Here is a 21,336-nt window from a genome sequence, read left to right as displayed (position 1 = left end):
TGTTTAACTGGGTTCCAAACAGATCCATGTAATATGAATGAACATTTACTGAAAGCAATTACTGAAGAATTAGACTGTTTGCTTATTTTGGATTATGAATCTTGCTGTTGATTTCGGAAGACAGCATTGTAAACTCAATTCTCCAAATATCTGCAATACAGAAGCAACTGACATTGTAACTTTTAATGAGGCTGTAACAAATGCGAAGGAGCTAAGCCAAATGCTCACAATGCATGTCAATAGCCCCCAGTTTCAGGCAACTACCTTTTATTTTTTAATAATTAGGCCTTGCAACTTAAAAATTGTAAAGATTTTAAGAATTAGGGAAGTCAATTATTTTAAACATTTCCAAGAAGGTTAATCTATAATTAATAACAGGGCCATCAAGCAATTAAAAATATTAATCGTGATTAACTGCATGATTAAAAAGATCAATCACAATTAACTGCACTGTTGAATAATAAAATACCATTTATTTAAATATTTTGGCTGTTTTCTACATTTTCAAATATTGATTTCGATTACAACACAGAATACAGAGTATACAGTGCTCACTTTATTTTTGATTACAAGTATTTGCACTGTAAAATACAAAAGAAATAGTATTTTTCGATTCACTTAATACAACTACTATAGAGCAATCTCTTTATCAGGAAAGGTGAACTTACAAATGTAGAATTATGTAAAACAACTGCAAAATAAAAAGATTTAAAATTTTAGACACTGCAAGTCCACTCAGTCCTACTTCTCGTTCAGCCAATAGCTCAAACAGACAAGTTTGTTTACATTTGCAGGAAATAATGCTACCTAGTTCTTGTTTACAATGTCACCTGAAAGTGAGAACAGGCATTCTCATGGTACTGTTGTAGCCGGTGTTGTTCGATATTTACGTGCCAGATGTCCCAAAGATTCATCTGTCCCTTCATGCTTCAACTACCATTCCAGGGGACGTGCATCCATGCTAAAAACAGGTTCCGCTCAATAACAATCCAAAGCAGTGTGGCCCAACACATGTTCATTTTCATTATAAGAGTCAGATGCCACCAGCAGAAGGCTGATTTTCTTCTTTGGTGGTTCGGGTTCTGTAGTTTCCACATCAGAGTGTTGCTATTTTAAGACTTCTGAAAGCATGCTCCACACCTCATTGCTCTCAGATTTTGGAAGGCACTTCAGATTCTTAAACCTTGGATTGAGTGCTGTAGCTATCATTAGAAATCTCACATTTGTAACTTCACTGCAGATTTGATAAAATGCAGTCTTCTTAAAATGAACATGTGTTGGATCATCATCCAAAACTGCTGTAACAGGAAATATATGGCAGAATGTGGGTAAAATGGAGCACTGGACATATGAATCTCCCCCAAGGAGTTCAGTCAAAAATTTAATTAATGCTTTTTTTTTTTTTTAATGAGTATCATCAGCATGGAAGTATGTCCTCTGGAATGGAGGCTGAAGCATGAAGGGGCATATGAATGTTTAGCATATCTGGCACTTAAGTACCTTGCAGTGCTACATGCTTCATGGCTACAAAAGTGCCATGAAAATGCCTGTTCTCGCTTTCTGGTGACATTGTAAATAAGAAGAGAGCAGCATCATCTCCTGTAAATGTAAACAAACTTGTTTGTCTTAGCAATTGGCTGAATAAGAATTAGGACTTGTAGACTCTGAAGTTTTACATTGTTTTGTTTTTGAGTGCAGTTATGTAACAAAAATAAAACTACATTTGTAAGTTGCACTTACACAAAGCAATTGCACTACTGCATTTGTATGTGGTGAACTGAAAAATACTGTATTATTTTAACAGTGCAAATATTGGTAATAAAAATATACACTTTGATTGCAATTACAACACGGAATACAGTATATATGAAAATGTAGAACATGCAAAATATCTAAAATTTCAATTGGCATTCTATTAACAGTGCGATTAAAACCGATTAATCACGATTATTTTTTTAAATTGTGAGTTAACTGCAATTAATCAACAGCCCTAATTAATACATAATCCTTGTGTGTTCATTCCTTTTGGTGCTCACACAGAATACAGCAGTGAACATCTTATGACCTAAAGAGTAAAACTGAAGAGATGCATTTTTAGGATGATTAGTTCTATGCTACGTGAGAAAAGGACGTCCAAGTTGTATAAAATTCTGGATTCTTTGTTAACAGACATCATACAGGTAAGATTACTTAAAAGAAAAGCTGTCTTCTATTTCAATCGAGTCTATTTTAAACCAACTATCCTTTTGGTTGAACCACATTAGAAACTTGTCTAACCAAAAATGATAATTGTTACCTGTGAAAGTTAATCTAAGCAAAATTCACACACAGGGTTGTTTCGGCATTCACTCGCCCCTACTGGTTCTTGATATCTAATACATTCTCAAAGTTTTACGTTTGGGCACCTTTTTCAAAGGAGAAAAATCAAGTCATTACCTCTCCTTCTTCTCGGGGGGGATTCTGACAAGATATTCGAAGAATGTGAAAACTTCTTATCAACCTCAGGCTCAAACCCAAATTGCACCTATTCCTATTCCAAGCTAAGAGAAATGAAGGGATGTTGGGTCACAGTATGTAACTATGGCCATTTTAAAATATAGCCCAGTTCACACTTGTAATGTGGCCAGTTCATGCCTCCTGCAATGCCAGTAACAACATCCTTCCAGTTGCCTGCATGCCAATCTCACACTCACTATGCAGAATCATACTGTCTAAAAAGGTAAAAGGCCCTGCTTTGATAGAATACTAGGGTTTTGTTTTTCAAACCACCATTGAGGTTAAAAGTTATGACCATACAAACCCTGGGTATTTATGTACATTAAGGACATGATACAGACCAACAAAAAACCACCTCAACCCACCACACGTTGTGCTAAAGTGAGGAAGAGTATTTACATACCCAATTTACAGCAATAACTAGGTACAAAAAGGCAAGATTGAGAGACCAAGCTCCACACTTAATTTTGAATTTTCTCTGATATTTGTTTATGCCACATATATTAACATAGCTAGTTCTTATTAATAAAAACAGCATTTGAAATAGTGTTTCCCACATACGAGATATACCCTTTATTTTCATAGCTACAGAAAATGAAAATTCTTCTAACAGTGTTATATAAAATGATTTTTGCATACATAAAATTATTTTGGGGTGAGATGTCACTCATTTTCAAAACCTTTGGCTTCAGATCAGTACACAAACTGCTTACAGCATTTAGAAAGCACTCACTTTAGTATGCAAGATTAAGGTATAATATTAATGGAGTAGATGACTTTTCCTTTTTCAATATTTAAAGGGAAAAAGGGTAAAATAATCTCCCATCAACTGCTGTTCTGCACCAGATGGTCCACAATCATCACACTACCTAAGATAAGCACACAATTACAAATAAATAGTGAGGCAGATTAAAATATTTCTAATGATAGTCCAAATGGATTCTCACATGCAGTGCAACATCTGTCCACTGATTTCTGGAGAGAAGTGATGAAAGGAAGAAGGATCAGACTGCAGCCCCATGTTTTCATTGTTCTAACTCATTATGAAGGACTTTTGTCTACACAGGGAAATTCAATGGTACAGTTATACCAGTATAACTCCCTGTGTAAACCCTCATATTCTGGAATAAGAACGCCTTCTTCAGGTTTAGCTTAAACTGCTTCCAAAGTGACAAATTAAACTGGAAAAATCACACTCATTCTTGAATCTAAGCATCCCTATGGGGAGTTTGCTGGTATAACCAGTATAATTTCCCATGCAGACAAGCCCTAAGGGTAGAAAACATTCATCTACATAAAACACACACACACAGAAATTGTAAGAACCTTCAGTACAAGCAAATATTAATTCAGATTTCTGAGGCAAAGACAAAGAGAGAGTCACCGGACTCTTACAAACATGTTCCAAAAGAGTCTAATGTAGTCCACATTTCACAAAAACAATAAAGCAAGACATTTGTATTGGCAAGATGATTGTCCAAAATACTACCTCCTTTACGGATTGGGAGGGAGTGAAAAATATCGGTATTTTTCCTCAAACTTATTCCTCGATGCTTTTCCTTGGGTCCTTCCTTCACTTAGAGATTGTCTGCTTCAACATAGTGCCAGAAAAATGTACCTTCTCTCTTTAAAGATCAGTTACGCAAAGATAAGTGTTACAACTTCCTGTTACTAGTTTGCAGCTTAGTAAGTTATTGTCTCCTTTTTTGTATGGTGGGTATAACAAGGAGAAATCAAGAAAACGTTATATGAATTTCTCTCATGATAATAGTACTTTTCTGACCACTTTCAGTATTCTGCACTGTCCCCATCATTCAACAACAGTACAAATCCTGCTGACTTCTAGTACTTTCATGGACCTCTCATTTCAGACCTGAAAGCCTTCTCCCATCAAGGTAAATTGGGGTCTTTTTTACAGTTAGCCTCAAGATAACCTGATGCTAGTAATCCACTTACGGTCAGAAGTCGTTTGGCATTTCCTTTCTCTGCAAACAGACCTGTTATTCAGATGTTCTTAAACATTGTTTGGTTCTTTAAGAACTCATCTTCTCTACATTTATTTGTCATCCTCATTTCAGCTTACTCTGTACCACTCTGGTGAATCTTTCTGTCATGTTGCTCTTTTGTTGGTCCATTGAATCAATGAGGTCCTCAAGAGCATTTTTCTTGTCTGGTAATATAATTCCTTCTCTTCTCTCATTAAGTTAGGGTTGATATTGATCAGTTTCAGCACACCTTTAACCAAACCAGAAAGAGACAGTGCTGACAGGCTAAGAATATAAGTAGAGCAGCTGAAGGTCACAGCTTGAAGATGAGATTCTAGTGCTCATGAAAGAGACTGGTGGCACTGTTTTGATCCAGATATGTGGGAGGTAAGCAGATACTAGGAAAATGTGTCAGCACAGCTCTGCCAATGTATCTCAGTCTGAACAGAAATACTAATGCTATATTCTACTCAAGGGGATCTCTTCTCAAGAGACAAAGTAGCGACAAACTGTGTGGTGGTTTTGTGACGTGCAAACATGGGAATAAGGATAAAACCACAAAATTATTTTTCAATCCAGGCCAGAATTTGGACCCAAGTCACCAAAATGTAAGGAACTAATACACTTACCCACTATGCCTAAATAGAGATGCTTTTTTAATGTTTCCTTTTTCTTTCATTTAATCATTTTCTGTGCTTCTGGTAAACTTGGGTCTTGTCAGGACAATCACTCAGGGGTAGATGAGTCAGGATAACTCACTAAAATGTGCACGTTATTCTGAAACGTTTTTAAAGAGCGTGAAAAGTGTACATATACTCTGGTACCTAGCTAGTTCCTCATCACCGTCCATTTTTACTGTTTAGTCCTAAAGATTTATTGCAGGTTAATAAGATCTGACTTTGAAGTCCCCAAAAATATGGGAGAAATTAAAATCTATTTTAATACCTTACTAATTAGATGGGGGTAAATAGCACTGGGATTTTACATCTCATTACTTTCAGAACAAACAAAATAAGAGGGTATGTTTTACTGAGTGACTTTTAATGGGAGTCTTGAATAATCTGAAAGGACTAGTTTTTTTCCCTCTCAACACCAGTACCTCCGACTTAGTCTGTTTACATATGCCAGTGTCTCATCTCTCATTACAAATGTATAAAATTAGTGCGAACTATCCCTTTTTCATTATTTCTAAACAATATCAAACTGTTTAAAATCACTGTTCTCATCAATAGTCTAGTTCCCCAATGGTGCAAAGCTATACAATGTTAAGCCTATAATCTATAATTTTTCACTCTTCCGGAAAGTCAAAAATAAAATCTAGTCTCCTTTATTATAACATATTTCGGTTTGGCAGAATACACCAAAGTGTGCAGATATTCATGAGCAACAGGTGGAGCTGAAGTAAGCTGATTGACGATAACTTCCTTCAGTACATGCAGAGATTCAGTTCTCACTCTTCCCAAGCATCTCCATACTTGTTTACTTTAACTAGAAAAAAGAAAAAGAATATCACATACAACTAAATAGTTTAAATACATAAGTTTAATTTACATAGTGCTTTGAAATTGTGGTGAATGTGTTGTTTTCGAAGTGTGAGGTTTAGGGACAGTTACACTTCAGTGTGCGTCTAGTAATTTTTAAAATGAGGGAAGGGGTAAAGATGGCATTACTAGTTTCTATTATAGCAATATTAAAAGGCCCCAGTCAGGTTAGGGACCAATTACATTAATCCCTACCCTGCAGAGTTTAATTACTTTAAAACAAGATGCAACGAGTACCAAACAATTAGAACAAACAGTGAAAGAATAACAGATACAAATATGTGGTTGCATAGTCTTGTTATATGCACAGTTAGGTGGCTACAAGGTAATTAGTTATATATTTAATTTATATTTGTTTTGAAACAAAAAGGCGATGTCTGTAATCCCCACTGGCCAACTACCTGGCCATTAACAGTTGGCAGCTGCCTACAATGTAGAAGTGGGTCTTGGAGACAGATCTGAAGGAGGGAAGGGTAATGGTTTTATGGATTAGTCCAGTGAGGGCAGTGTGGAAGAAAGTGAAAAGGTGCTTGTTTGGGAGAGACATGGACAAACAGGAGATAGAGCCTGGCATCACTTAGGGGACAGAATTAGATTACAATAAGATACTAAAATAAAATAAATATAGAGAGAGGAAAGATGGACCAATGGTTATGACTTTGGAGAGCTGGGTCCCCTGATCTGTCACTTGGTCTGTGTCTCAGTTCCCCCTCTCTAAAATGGGTTTAACAGTACTTTTCTACCTCACAAGGGTGTTGAGAGGATAAATACATTAATGATTGTGAGGCCCCCATTACTGTAGTATACAAGTACCAAAGATAGACAGTAGGTGCTGAGTTGTGCTGGCCCTCAAAGTAGGATGACCAGACAGCAAGTGTGAAAAATCAGGAAGGGAGTGGGGGGTAATAGAAGCCTATATAAGAAAAAGACCCAAAAATCAGGACTGTCTCTATAAAATTGAGACATCTGGTCACCCTACCTTAAAGGGAGGGGAAGCTTGAATTTAATGCAAGACAGAAGTGAGAGCCAGTAGGAGGATCTGGGCTGTCAGAAGTTGTGTGTAAGTGAGAGCAATATGGTCAGACCAGCCAAAGATTCTAAAGGAGAGGGGAATGTCAGGAGGCCAGAGAGGAGGTGGTCAGAGAAGACAAGACAGGATGAGAGTTTATGTGGTTCACACAGAGAACTGGATCTTGGAAATATTACACAGAAGGAAGAAGCAAGCTTTGGCTTCAGCCTGAATGTCTGGGGTTAGAGATAAGGTGGATTCAAAGATGATACCCAAATAATGGGCTTGAGTGACTACGAGGATGGTAGTATTGTCAACAATGACATCTACATGAGGAAATTGCAATGACTTCATCTTAAAAGTGCAATTTTAAACAGATTTGGTTAAATCCATGCAAAAGGTTCTGTGGACTCTCTAATTTCAGTTTAAACCAGGTTTATTTCAGTTTAACTTGAGCTGATGTCTAATTGACAAGCTAAACTGAAATATGCGTGGCTTAAAACCAAAGGAAGAGGGTCCACAGAGCTCTTTGCACTGGTTTAACCCAATCAATTTTAGTTAACCAGTGCACTTTTCTTACGTAAAGGCCAGAAAAAAAGCAGATATATCTCCAGGGAAAGAAGCTCTCTTGGGCACTGGGGCTTGCCTCAGGGTTATCTGTGGGTGCACAGAGTGATAAAAGACTCTACTGGAGGTGTTTGAGGGTGGCATGGACAGGAGAAGGGTGTTGCAGATGTTCCTCCTACCCTCTCAATAAAATTTCAATTCTGAGGATTTGTGCTGAATTCTGCTCCCATCCCCACACAAAACTGCTGTAGGGGATCCCCATTGCTTATCATCATTTGACTGCTGCTGAGGAGCATCCACTCCTCAGCAATTTAGCAGGCATTACGCAGGCACACTAAGAGCACAGAGGTTAAACCCAAAGCAGGCACACACTAAATTTTACTTCATGTTCTTACTCATTATAATAAAACTATCTAACATTTCAAAAGAAAAGTAGTAAACGAACAGGCTGAAAAATCACTGAGCTCTGCTATTGAACCATCTGTTTGTGCCATCAGTAAGTTCCCTGAAATTAATTTCAGACTTTCATGCACTTCTGTGTCATTTATTATTCAACAAATATTTACATTTATTTTAGTTTTGTTTTTACTCTACTTCCTTAAACAGTGCAAGCAACCACATTTACAAGTTATTTGTAGGAAGCTCAGTGAACTACTCATGTTCCATTTTCAAAAGCTGAAGATAAATATAAAATAACATAACATTCCATCTATTGTGATCCTATGTTATGTTTAAAAATTGTTCCATAGTGGAAAAAAATCCTAGATTAAAAAGTATAAATAAAATTTTGAACCTTTGTATTCTGCAATTCCATAGCCACAGACTTTGTTGTTTACTCATTGCCACAAAGTGCTGCTCCAGAACTTGAGCTTTCATTTAAAGAAAATATGGTTCTAGTCTCTATGGCTGTGGAAAAAACCTTGAATAGGAAACTGTGCACACAGATGAAATGTCTGTTGCCTGAATCTACAGGTAACCTGGAACAATAGCTAAGAAAAGTGAACTGCCTCATTCATCTCAATCATGGCATCATGAACTCCACAGCCATGGGAGTCAGCATTTTTCCCAAGAATCCACATAATTCAGTGTCTGCCACAAAATTCATCATTTTGATCCAGGCAGGTACTCAATATTTTATCTCCTTGCCCTGCTAGGACCAGCCTGCAGCTACATTTGCTCTACAGCTTTTCCCACAAGGGGGAGTTAATCGTATTACAGGCTCCATGGAGAAAATAGTGAAAAAACCCTATCTCTGAAAATAACCATTGTTTCAAATGTTCACCCAAGAATTTTATATTAATTAATATTTTCAACTATTGGCTAAAACTGCATATGTTTGTATGAGGGTGGATGGTAGGGGAATGTAGAGTATGTCACAGTGATAGAATAAATTAACATTGCAACAAAATTAAAGGGTTGCTACTGCAGAATTTGGTCCCATTGTGATGCAGAATATGTGGGGACCTAAATATAATTCCTGAAGATTCAAAGTGACAGATCCTGCAGTGCATTAAACAGTAAAATATTTTTTTTTATTCAAAATAAGTGTGGTTCCCAAAGATAGCTTTATACTGACTGAATGCCATTTTGTTCTTGTTTTACTGTCTAAAGTTCTGTTTTCCAGTGTTGAAAACAAAAATCTCAAGATCGGTGCCAAGTACTAGTTCTTCTTTGAGTGCTTGCTCATATCCATTCCAAGTAGGTGCGCGCGCGCTGCGTGCACGTTCGTCGGAAGATTTTCTACTCTAGCAACACCCGGTGGGTCAGCTGGGTGCCCCCCTGGCGTGGCGCCGCTATGGCACCGAATATATACCCCTGCCGACCCGTCCGCTCCTCAGTTCCTTCTTACCGCTCGTGTCGGTCATTGGAACAGTGGAGCGCGGCTTAGCTGACCTCCACTTCCCCCAGCTATTCCTCGTTCTTGTTCTATGTGTATATAGTTTTATAGTTTAGTTAACACTTTTATAACCTTTTGTAAACCTAGTTAGTGTATATATTTCACAGGGCTGGGGGATTAGCCCCTTCCCCTCTCCCGGTGCCCAGGCAATGCCTGGTCACTGGGGCTTCAAACCGTGCTCTGCCTGCCGGCTGCCGATGCCACGGAGAGACCCCCACGACTCCTGCCTAAAGTGCCTGGGAGAATCCCATCTGACAGATAGTGCCGGATTTGCAAGTCCTTCAAGCTGCGGACAAAAAGGAGCGGAACTTTCGTCTAAAGCAGCTCCTATGGAAGCGGCCCTCACTCCTCCGTCTTTGGCACCGAGCACCGCACAGTCCGTGCCGGGGAGAAATGCCTCGTCGGCACCGGAGAGCGCTGGCACCGCCAAGATGCCCCGGCACCAGCTGTCACCAGCCCAGAAACCAGTCTGGCAACCGCTCCCTCTCCCATGTGCCAAAAAGGCCAAAGCTCCTGCAGCTCCAATATCTACACCGCAGTCTGAGCAGCATCCGAAACCGGTCGCCCGGCACCAACAACTGCCACGGCACCGGGCAATCTCGGCACCGTGATTCCAGCCAGGCAAGAGCCATCGAGTCCGGTGCATGACAGCTCCCCGGCACATGCCGAGGTCAAGCTTATTGTTCGCACCACACCAGAGACCTTTTCGACAGCGAGGGAACTCACTGCCCTAACGGAGCCCACCCTGCCCCAACCACCGGCACCGCCGGTGCGGGTTATTGCGTCAGCAGGGAAGCCTGCTCTAGTCAGGCCACCTTCCATCGATGCTGCAGGCAGGCACCACTCGAGATAGAGGTCTCGCCAGCACTCCCGATCTCACCACCGGTCCCAATCTCGACGCAACTCGCAGTCCCGGTACCGATCTCCTTCTTGGCACCGGTCGTACTCGCAGTATCGTTCAAGATCCTGCTCTCCGGACCGATACTCCAGACGGTGGTCCAGCTCCCGGCATGGTTCACGCCGCAGCCACTCCCACCGTAGAGCTTCATGATCCCGGTCAACCTCCCGGCACCGCACTGGTCGCAGGTCCTGGTCAACCTCTCGGCACCGGTACGACTCCCGGTACCACTCTCCTGTGAGACATGACGTTAGATACTCTACGCACAGGGCTCCTCCTCACGTGCACTTTGCTCCGCCATGGCCATCACGGCACCCATCTGAGTCTTCGCACACTGATAGCGTCGTATATAGATATACAGAAACACAGAGCTGTGTCCTCCAAGAGCCTCAGGGCACGGAACAAGCGCCTCAGTGGTCCTTCTGGATGCCTTGGGCATATCACCAGGCCCAAGGTGAACCCACGGTTCCATCTCGTTCCGCCCCGTCGGAACATTGGGCACCAGAGGCCACTGTAGCTGCCCTCCTCCAGCAGGTACGGACAACTCGGATCTTGCGCCGGATCCTCAGGTATTCCAGGACTCTAATGCTCCTCCAGAAGAGGAGTCACTCAACGAGCCAACTGTGCCGGGTCTGTCGTCCTCCTCTTCGCCAGACGAGGCGGTAGCCGGCACTTCTACATCGAACCTGCCCCCGATCGACCTCCGAGCCCACCAGGACCTTCTCCGGCGAGTCGCCTTAAACATCAACTTTCAGGTGGAGGAGGTCCCGGAGGTGGAAGACCCGATCATAGACATACTGTCGGCGGATGCCCCAACTCGTGTGGCTCTGCCATTCATCCGTTCCATCCAGGCCAAAGCAGACACCATTTGGCAATCCCCGGCGTCTATCCCTCCCATGGCCAGAGGCGTGGAAAGGAAATACATGGTACCCTCTAAAGGGTATGAATACTTATATACCCATCCTCCTCCATGCTCTCTGGTCGTTCAATCTGTAAATGAGAGAGAGCGCCATGGCCAGCAAGCCCCTGCCCCAAAATCACAGGAGGCTAGAAGGATGGATCTACTGGGGCGTAAAGTTTACTCCGCCAGAGGCCTCCAACTACAAGTGGCTAACCAACAGGCTCTGCTCAGCAGGTATAATTATAATACGTGGCAATCGCTGGGTAAGTTCGCTGAACTGGTCCCACAAGACTCCCGCCCGGAATTCCAAGACCTTCTGGAGGAAGGGAAGAAAGTGGTACGGACTTCTCTGCAGTCCTCACTCGACTCTGCTGATTCGGCGGCCAGAACCGTGGCCTCGGGGATTACAATGCGGAGAATATCGTGGTTGCAGGTATCAGGCCTACCTCCTGAACTGCAACACACTATTCAGGACCTCCCACTTGATGGACAGGGCCTTTTCTCCCAGAAAATGGACCCTAGACTCCAGAGTCTCAGGACAATCGTGTCATCATGCGTTCCCTCGGGATGGATACTCTGCAAACCCACGGAGGTCCTTTCCGTACCCAGCCTCACGCCCTTACCCCCCGCCCAGACCTCGACAAGACTTTAACAGGAGGCGTGGTCGTGGAACCGCAGACAGCAATCAGGTTCCCAAAGGGGCCAGAATAACGGTCCCTCCAAACCATCAGAGGGACCAAAACCGAACTTTTGAAGGTGCGCCTGAGAGCAGAGCACCAGTCCTTCCCCAGGATCCTCTTCAGTTTTCCAACGGCCTTTCCTCCTTCCTCCCTGCGTGGGCCCATTAACCTCAGACCGTTGGGTCCTACACACAGTGGAATTTGGATACCACCATCCAATGTATTTCGCCCCCTCCCTCCCCGTCCCTCTTCAGGGACCCCTCTCACGAGCAATTCCTCTGGCAAGAGGTTCGTATGCTCCTCTCCATCAGAGCTATAGAGGAGGTACCGGAGGAGTTCAGGGGCAAGGGGTTTTACTCCCGATATTTCCTATCCCCAAGGTGAAAGGGGATCTCCGACCCATCCTGGACCTATGCGGTCTCAACGTCTTTCTGAAGAGGTTGAAGTTCCGCATGGTGTCCCTGGGGACCATCATCCATCCCTGGATCCCGGAGACTGGTATGCTGCTCTCGACATGAAGGATGCATACTTTCACATTGCCATTTACCCTCCGCACAGACAGTACCTACGGTTTATGGTGCGCAACCAACATTTTCAATTTGCAGTCCTCCCTTTTGGTCTCTCTACCACCACCGTGCGTCTTTACAAAGTGCATTGCCGTAGTCGCCGCCATTCCTCCACCATCATCGTATACACGTCTTTCCTTACCTAGACGACTGGCTTATTCGCGGGGACCTCCAAGGTTCAAGGTCACCAGGCATGTTGCTATCGTCACGGACCTATTCCAGGGGTTTGGCCTGATGATCAATCTAGAGAAGTCTACTCTAGTGCCCACTCAAAGAATAGAATGCATCGGGCCATTCTAGACTCCACACTCGCAACAGTCTGCCTTCCACTACCCCAGTTTTGGGCACTAGTTTCGGTCATAGAAAGCCTCCAAACTTTTCTGATGACCTCGGCCTGCACCTGCCTCAGCCTTCTCGGTCACATGCCGCGTGCACTTTTGTAACCAAGCACGCCAAACTATGCCTGCGTCCCCTTCAAACTACACGTGGCTTGCCTCAGTTTACCACCTGGGCAGGGACGCTATAGACATGATCGTCCACCATTCCTCAGAGCGTCTTAGGCTCCCTCAACTGGTGGCTAACACCTTCCCTGGTGTGTGCAGGGATGCCGTTCCAACCGAGACAGCCCTCAGTGTCCCTAACGACGGACGCGTCATCTCTCGGCTGGGGGGCACACCTAGGCCATCGTCGCACGCACGGCCTTGGTCATCTCAAGAACTAGCGTTGCAGATAAACGTCCGCGAGCTGAGAGCAGTTCGCCTCACATGCCAGACGTTCCAACATCATCTGCAAGGCTGTGGTGTACTGGTACTCATGGACTACACAACAGCAATGCATTACATAAACAAACAGGGAGGGACTCGATCCTCCCCCCTTTGTCAGGATGCGATCCAACTGTGGGAATTTTGTATAGCCCCCTCTATAGACCTTGTAGCGTCCTTCCTCCCAGGGGTCCGGAACACTCTGGCAGACCATCTCAGCAGATCCTCTCTCTCCCACGAGTGGTCACTCCACCCGGACGTTGTACATTTCATCTTCCAGAAGTGGGGCTTTCTCCACATAGACCTATTCGCTTCCCGCATCAACAGGAAGTGTCAGAGGTTTTGCTCCTTCCAGGGCCTTGCCCCGGGCTCAATATCGGATGCCTGCCTAATCTCTTGGGCGAACCATCTGCTTTCCACCTTTTCCGATGGTGCACAGGGTTCTCGTAAAGCTTCGCAGGGACAGGGCTCGACTGATCCTGATCGCCCCTGCGTGGCCCCGACAACACTGGTACACCATGTTGCTGGACTACTCGATAGCCAAACCAATCCCCCTACCCCTTCATCAGGATCTGATAACGCAGGACCACGGCAGGCTTCTCCACTCAGACCTGCAATCCCTCCATCTAACAGCGTGGCTTCTGCATGGTTAACCCAATCAGAGTTACGATGCTCTGCCCCGGTGCAAGAGATACTCCTGGGTAGCAAGAAACCTTCTACGCGGTCTACTTACTTAGCCAGTGAAGCGGTTTCCTGCTGGTGTCACTCGCAGAATGTTGCCCCTGCGGAGGTTCCTATCCCTACCATTTTGGACTACCTCTGGTACCTAAAGTAACAAGGCCTCGCTATCTCATCTCTGTGAGTGCACTTGGCAGCTATTTCTACTTTCCACCCCGGAGAAGGTACTTATTCTTCTTCTCCCACCCTATGGTCTCAAGGTTCCTCAAAGGCCTGGAGCGTCTATACCCCTTAGTGCGATGTCCCGCCCCTTCCTAGGACCTCAATTTAGTTCTGACAAGACTTACGCTCCCCCCGTTCGAGCCATTGGCAACCTGCTCACTCCTATATTTATCATGGAAAACAGCCTTCCTTGTAGCCCTTACATCGGCTAGGAGAGTCTCTGAGCTTCGGGCTCTGATGGTAAACCCGCCATACACGGTGTTCCACAAAGACAAGATGCAGCTATGCCCACATCCTGCGTTCCTCCCTAAAGTAGTCTCGATTTTTCATCTCAACCAGGACTTATTCCTACTGGTCTTCTTTCCCAAACCTCATACATCTCGTAGGGAGCAGCAGTTACATTCGCTCGACGTCCGTAGGACGCTCACCTTCTATATTGACCGTACGAGGCCCTTCCGCAAAACGCCCCAACTCTTTGTTGCAGTGGCGGACGGGATGAAAGGTCAGCCCGTCTCTTCTCAGAGGATTTCGTCCTGTGTAACTACATGCATTCGCACTTGCTACGAGCTAGCTCATACCTCTCCAGGTCATATTACCGCACATTCCACGAGGGCCCAGGCCTCGTCGGCCACCTTCTTAGCTCAAGTACCTATTCAGGAGATATGTCGAGCAGCTACGTGGTCTTCAGTACACACCTTTACTTCCCATTATGCCCTGGTGCAACAGTCTAGAGACGATGCAGCCTTCGGCTTAGCAGTTTTGCAGTCTGCAGTTTCTCACTCTGACCCCACCGCCTAGGTAAGGCTTGGGATTCACCTACTTGGAATGGATATGAGCAAGCACTCAAAGAAGAAAAGACGCACCTTTGTAACTGTTGTTCTTCGAGATGTGTTGCTCATATCCATTTCAAAACCCGCCCTCCTTCCCCACTGTCGGAGTAGCCGGCAAGAAGGAACTGAGGAGCGGACGGGTCGGCAGGGGTATATATTCAGTGCCATAGTGGTGCCACGCCAGGGGGCGCCCAGCCGACCCACTGGGTGTTGCTAGGGTAGAAAATCTTCCAATGAACGTGCACGCAGCGCGCGCACACCTACTTACTTGGAATGGATATGAGCAACACATCTTGAAGAACAATAGTTACAAAGGTGAGTAACTGTCTTTTCCTTCCTTTAAATTTTAACATGTCATGGTTGCAGATGTTTACCATTCTATGTCCTTCAAAATTCTACACTACAGAAATCCCCAAATTCATAAAATACGTTTTAAAAACAGGTATGTGGTCTGTTTTGAGAGAATGCTAACTTAGCATACACCCTTTCAAAAGCTAAAAAACTCAATCAGAAACCGTAGTTCTAGAACCTTTGCTATAGAGCTGTGATGCAGTAAGTGCTTTCTTTGGATATGTCTATACAAGTAGGCACCCATGCCTGGCCAGTGCTAGCTGACTCAGGCTCATGGGGTTCAGACTGCAGGACTGTTTCATTGCTATGTAGACTGCCAGACTCAGGGACCCTCCTACCTCTCAGGATCCTAGAGCCAAGCCCCAAAGTCTTCACAGCAGTGAAACAGTCCCACAGCCCAAGCCCTGTGAACCTAATTTGGCTGGCACACGCCAGCTGCAGGTTTTTCTTTGTTGCATAGCCACACGCCTAAAGGCCTATGCAGTCAAGCACTAATCAAGCTTTTCACAATTTGTTTCTAAATGGATAACATGATTGTTCTAGTACAGTCATTATAATCTGCTCCCGAAACATCATGTTTTTTTCCAAACACAAGAAGTAATTTGAAATATGAAACTATATGATGTACATAAGCCATACATAGAAAGGAAATCAGTTCAAATGTGACCTAAGTCAGAAACAAAATTCTGTCATTTCCCCCTCAAGACACTGTTTAAGAAATCCCTAAAGGATAAACAAAGTTAAGCATAAGACTAACCCTTTTCAACACTACTTTGGCATCCATGTTCACCACGTACTGCAGCAATTCAGCATCAAATTACCTTCTTTTTTAAATGGTCTCTCCTGTGAAGATTTGACTGGAGTTTCTGCCTTTTGCGTTAATGCTACTTCATATGTCTCTCTGTTTCTATTCCTTAACTCCTCATATGAGACATTTTTTCTTTTAGGACTTTCTTCTAGTAATGGAACAGGTTCTTTAAAAAACAAAAACAAAAAAACCCAGAGAGAATTAGCAACATCCAACTACACTTGATTATAGCTGCAATTAATCAAACTTTTTTTAGCATGCTGATCAATTGTAGCTCAATTTAGATTGAAATGGGATACATTACAGTCACAATCCTAAATTGCAATTCAGTTTTTTAAAAGTATTGTAAAAGCACTCTATACATTCAGAAGGATCCCTCCTGAAAACTTTCATTTTATTCTCAGATGCCACCAATGTTATGAAGTAGTTGTGTGCTGCAAAAACTGAGTAATGACACACAAATAAGAGCATAAAGCAGAATTTTTATGCATAGCACTACCACAAACAGCATTTCTAGCAGACAGCAGTTCACACAGATCATGACTGACAGCAAAGACGTTTTGCTCTGTTGGGAGTACATCAGTATGGTACAGCAGTCTAGTCTGAGCAGATAGTGCAACCCAAAGCAAGAGTTTTCCATATTTTCAGACTCTAGAGAAGAGAATTCTGTGCATTCCAAGCATGGACAAACTTTTTAAAAATGAAGACTTTGGAGAAGGGGAAATCAAACTGGTCCAAAGAGAAAAGGATGTTATGGATCAGCCACCTACGTATTTATAAAATGCCCAAACTCTGTGGCATCTAAGCACTATTAGGCTTGTGGGTTTGCTTTCATTCATCCCCCGCATTGTAAATCTGTCAAAAATGTATTGCTCTTAGGATGGAGAAAGGCTTTTTCTTGGATAAAATAAGAAAAAAACCTAACCATCCCAATAATATTAAAAATGTCATATCTTTGAGAGATCCTGAGTAAAAGTAAGAATGTCTAGTTCAGTAATGTTTAGGAAATAAGAACATATTCATCTATTTAAGCACCATGATTTGGTGCTACTACTACTGACAGAGCATTTCAAATAACATATAGTCGTGATTAATAAAGGAAACCTTTGGTGAACGGAAAATCAGATGCACCACTTTTTTTTTTGGAAGAACCACAAATTTGAGGGTTTTTTACATCTTGAGTTGTTCTACAACTATTAGAGTCACTTTGCTAGGTTGGCTCATGAAGAACTTCAGTTTGTTATTATGGAGATTATCAAACAAATTAAAGAAATGATAAATAAGTTGAACTCTGTGAAATAAGACTCAAATTTCATATGAGTTGATGCAAATGCTTGGGCTCACTTATTCCTTGGGTCAAATTGTGGTTCCACTGACGTCAGTGGCAAACTCCTATTGACTTCAATAGGGCCAGGATTTCAACTCACGACCTCAGAGGAGGAGGAAGATGTCTAGACAAAGTGACAAACTGTTGATCTTGGTTTATAAACCATTAATGATACAATCTGCAAGATTTCTCCCATCCAAGAAACTGAGCAGTAAACACTATCATGAGTGGTTGCAACTATGTGAATGATCATATCTGGGACTGAGTTACAATTAATAAGGCAAAGGGGATAACGCTATTTCAGGGTGTGATGGTTCTTCTAGGGCCTGATTACATTTTCTTTTCGTTCTTCAATTTTTTTTGGCTAAACTATTATTAATTTTGAATGACACATGGTCAGCTTTGTAAATCCCAAGAAAGTAGCTAAATTTATAAATCACATCACAATCAGAAATGGAGATAAACAAGGGTTTTACTTTTTTTTAAGATCAAGATTGATTTTTTGGTTAATTGATTTTTTCTTATTTATGCTTGAGGTAGACAAACTGTCAATCTCTGTCCACACGTGAGAACTGTAAGACACTAACTAATTTATATTTTCTGATTCTGATATTGCTAAATTACCAGAAAGATTTAAGCTGTTTAACATTTGGTGGATGACAAAGTTTTGGTCACTTGACAAAAGCATAACAAGACAAATTTATTCCAAAATGATTTAAAGTTTATAAATTACTTTTCAGAAATCCAGCTAAGTTTATGATTTGCATACAGGCTTGCTGTCCTTCCAGAAACAGCAAAACCATGTACAGCAGGTCCTCCAACAGAGCAAGACATCAGTCTATCTGTATATTAAAGGCAATCGTTTCTGGAGAAACCCTCAGTCTATAGTGACTAGATGTCCTGATTTTATAGGGAAAGTCCCGCTTTTTGAGTCTTTTTCTTATATAGGATCCTATTACCCCCGCCTCCCCTAACCCCTGTCCCGATTTTTCACACTTGCTGTCTGGTCACTCTACCTCAGTCTGCATTAAATGGTAAGGGTTATCAGGATTTGTGATAGAATGTGATGTTTTATACATTAAAATGCTGCTGTTATCAATAGGTGAGTTATTGCTTAAGACTTATTGGGATAACTGGATTTGGAAAAACTCCACATTGGATTAATTACATATTTATTTTATTATTCTTTCATGCTATTCTTTACTGTCCAGTTTTATAAACCCAGTTAATTAAAAACAATTAAAAATCAAAATCAATCTACGTATGAGGTTAATGTGTGTAAATTGCCAGCTCCAATTTCACTTTTGCAAGCACTCATTTATGCATTTCTGCACACATTTCCTCCTCTGAAAATCACTTCTATACTTTATTTGGGGATTTTTTTTTCCCCTCCACGTATTATCAAATATTGTATAAATTCAGAACACCTGGAGAGAGCAACTCCTGGATTCTGTTACAACTGCAGTTTTCAAGTGCTTCAGTGTAAGGAGCCATAAAGATTATGAATGTGTCTAAAATGTCAGCCCCTAAATCTGTTAGCAAAAATTAGTTTTGTGAACGGGCTGTTAGAGTCAAATTAATGAAAAGATTGTTAAAAAAATTAAATTAAAAAATCTAATATATATAGATATATGGAAAAATCTTTTTTTTTTTTTTTAGGTATCATCCAAGACCTGAGTTCATGATCTTGTGTTTCCCCTGCAACAGTCCAGGACATTATTAACACCTAAAGCAGCATGAAGGCTACAGGCAATTTTAGGCTCAGTGATGTCCTCAGTTGTTTCAGGAGAAATCAGGACCCTATATTCAGATTTAGAAAAGTTAAAAACACAAACCTATCACATTTTAAAAAGCCCTGTTCCACTGGCATGGGATTAAGGCATTATACAGTTAAGAGGATATAACTAACAGCAAGGCAATAAGCCAGAAAGGCTAGTAGGAAACAAAAAAAGCTACAGTTTAGTCAAGATTTTAGATGGATTTAAATGGCTGAATCATTCCTCTCAAATTTCAAACAACATTTTTTTCCTCCAACAAAAATTAGTAATGTAGAACCTGAACCCTCCCTGCAGACCACTGATGTTGGACATTTCAGCAGTTCTTCCATTAGCACCTTTGTTTGATTTCTGAGACCTTAACTTCAATTTATTTTCCTAGCAATGACAGATTTAGATGTCATCCTCTTTCCCTCCTCCCCATATGCTCAAGGCTCAAAATAAATGTATGTACCAAACATGGGTGACAATTTTAATTATACTTTACAAGCAAAAGTAGTCCTATAGGTCTGCAATAGGAAATACCTGTGAGAATACTTCCTTACAAAATTTGAATGGTTAATCTGTAATCCTGAAACAAAGAAGTGAAAACTTTCACTGATTCCCATTACAGATGGTAGTAATATGTCACTTAAAAAGCTTCATTTTATATATAAGTTTCAAATGTAAATGACTAATAAATATGCAGTGATTAAATCCATGACGGTTAAATGATTAGAGAAATGGAAGGGGATGATTATCCTTCCACCACACAGAAGTGTTAAAATGTAAACAAAAGCTGACTAGAGCTAAATCAGAGAGAGCTGCATATATAAATAAAATAATAAATTTTTTGCTATATATAAAAAGGAAAAACTCCCCCACCCATGTTCCTGTTGCCCCTGGCCATTCTGTTCAACTGCAAAGATTAAAAGAAAATCTGTAGGGACCAAACTTCATGTGGGAGATATATGTATGTTTGTTTAATTTTCCAAACAGAGTGGCCTTTGTAATCTTTACTTGCAATTATCTTTTTTAAAAAATACAGAAGTTAAATTGGTTTTAAAGAGAAATGTTAAAGTAGAAACATACTGTGGATAGATGTGCTTTGTGTCAACATACTTTTCTTTTTGGAACTTTGATACATTCCTGTATCAAAAATCACTGCAATCTACAAAATACTATATATTTGGACAGGTGCTGAAATAAGGCAATTTGAATATACAGAATATATACATCCAAACAAATTAAGGGGATATACCGTATTTATTATCATGACAAAAGCAGCTTTACATTCACATTCTTCCCACCTCTGAAGACAAAAGTCATCCAGGACAGAGACAAGAATTAATGTACTATGAAGTTATAAACTTTATTAAGACAAGCCATACCTGGGGCATTATGTTCAGTAATTCCAGTAGGACAGGATTCATTCAGAGAAGAACTGAATGGAATTGGTGCATAATTAGAGACAGATTGATCTGCTGAACCATATTCATCTGAATAGCTGGAAGAAAGTGAGGCTTCAGCTGTTGGAGAAGATCCAAAAGGAGACTGAGAAGGCAAATTTGCAAACTCTGATTTTTGAGCAGCATATCTGGAAAAATAACACAATTGGATATTAAGATTGGAAATAATTAATTAAAGCACATGACACACAAAGGGTTGAGGAATAAAATTTCCTTGATTAAAGGTTTGAATACAATAATTTTTTTGAAACTTTAAGTATTAACGGATTTTAAAAGAAAAAAGGTAATCGATTCTGCTTACAGTCCAAAAAGATCTATATGTCCCTCTCCCTAACACATACACACTTTAAAAAAGGAGCATACATGAGAAACTTAAGTCATATCTGAAAAAAAAAATACAGAATATAGACAGAGTACCAGCCATGGGCTTGGAACTTTACAAGATAAATACTGTAAGACACAATCCCTGCCCCCAAAGACAATTCAGACACAAATAGAACAGGGTGTGTCTGCATGAGCTAGTGGTGGCATAAGAATCTAGCATTAGCTACTATTTTTGAACCTTTTGGGGGAAGAACTGTGGTTTGAGAAGCCAA

The 21,336-nt window shown here is 41.6% G+C and overlaps 1 protein-coding gene across 7 annotated transcripts in view; it reads right to left on the bottom strand.

Annotated features, from left to right (window-relative positions):
- Positions 1–3,040: 3,040 nt before the first annotated feature.
- The window catches only part of OCIAD1 (OCIA domain containing 1), a 41,367-nt gene continuing 23,071 nt past the window's right edge, over positions 3,041–21,336 (bottom strand). For 6 of the 7 annotated variants that reach the window (XM_030563230.1, XM_030563235.1, XM_030563232.1 and 3 more), the window contains 3 exons: positions 20,663–20,868; positions 16,204–16,356; positions 3,041–5,969 (listed from right to left, as the gene is read on the bottom strand). In XM_030563230.1, the coding sequence (XP_030419090.1) occupies positions 5,932–5,969; positions 16,204–16,356; positions 20,663–20,868 (397 nt within the window). In that variant the 3' untranslated portion in view covers positions 3,041–5,931. Of the gene's footprint in view, positions 5,970–16,139; positions 16,357–20,662; positions 20,869–21,336 lie in introns of all 7 variants that reach the window. The other variant, XM_030563231.1, reaches the window with a different exon arrangement.

Source organism: Gopherus evgoodei, chromosome 5 (genome assembly GCF_007399415.2).
Source record: "Gopherus evgoodei ecotype Sinaloan lineage chromosome 5, rGopEvg1_v1.p, whole genome shotgun sequence".
Lineage (NCBI taxonomy): Eukaryota > Metazoa > Chordata > Testudines > Testudinidae > Gopherus > Gopherus evgoodei.
This window is presented reverse-complemented; position numbering and strand designations above follow the sequence as displayed.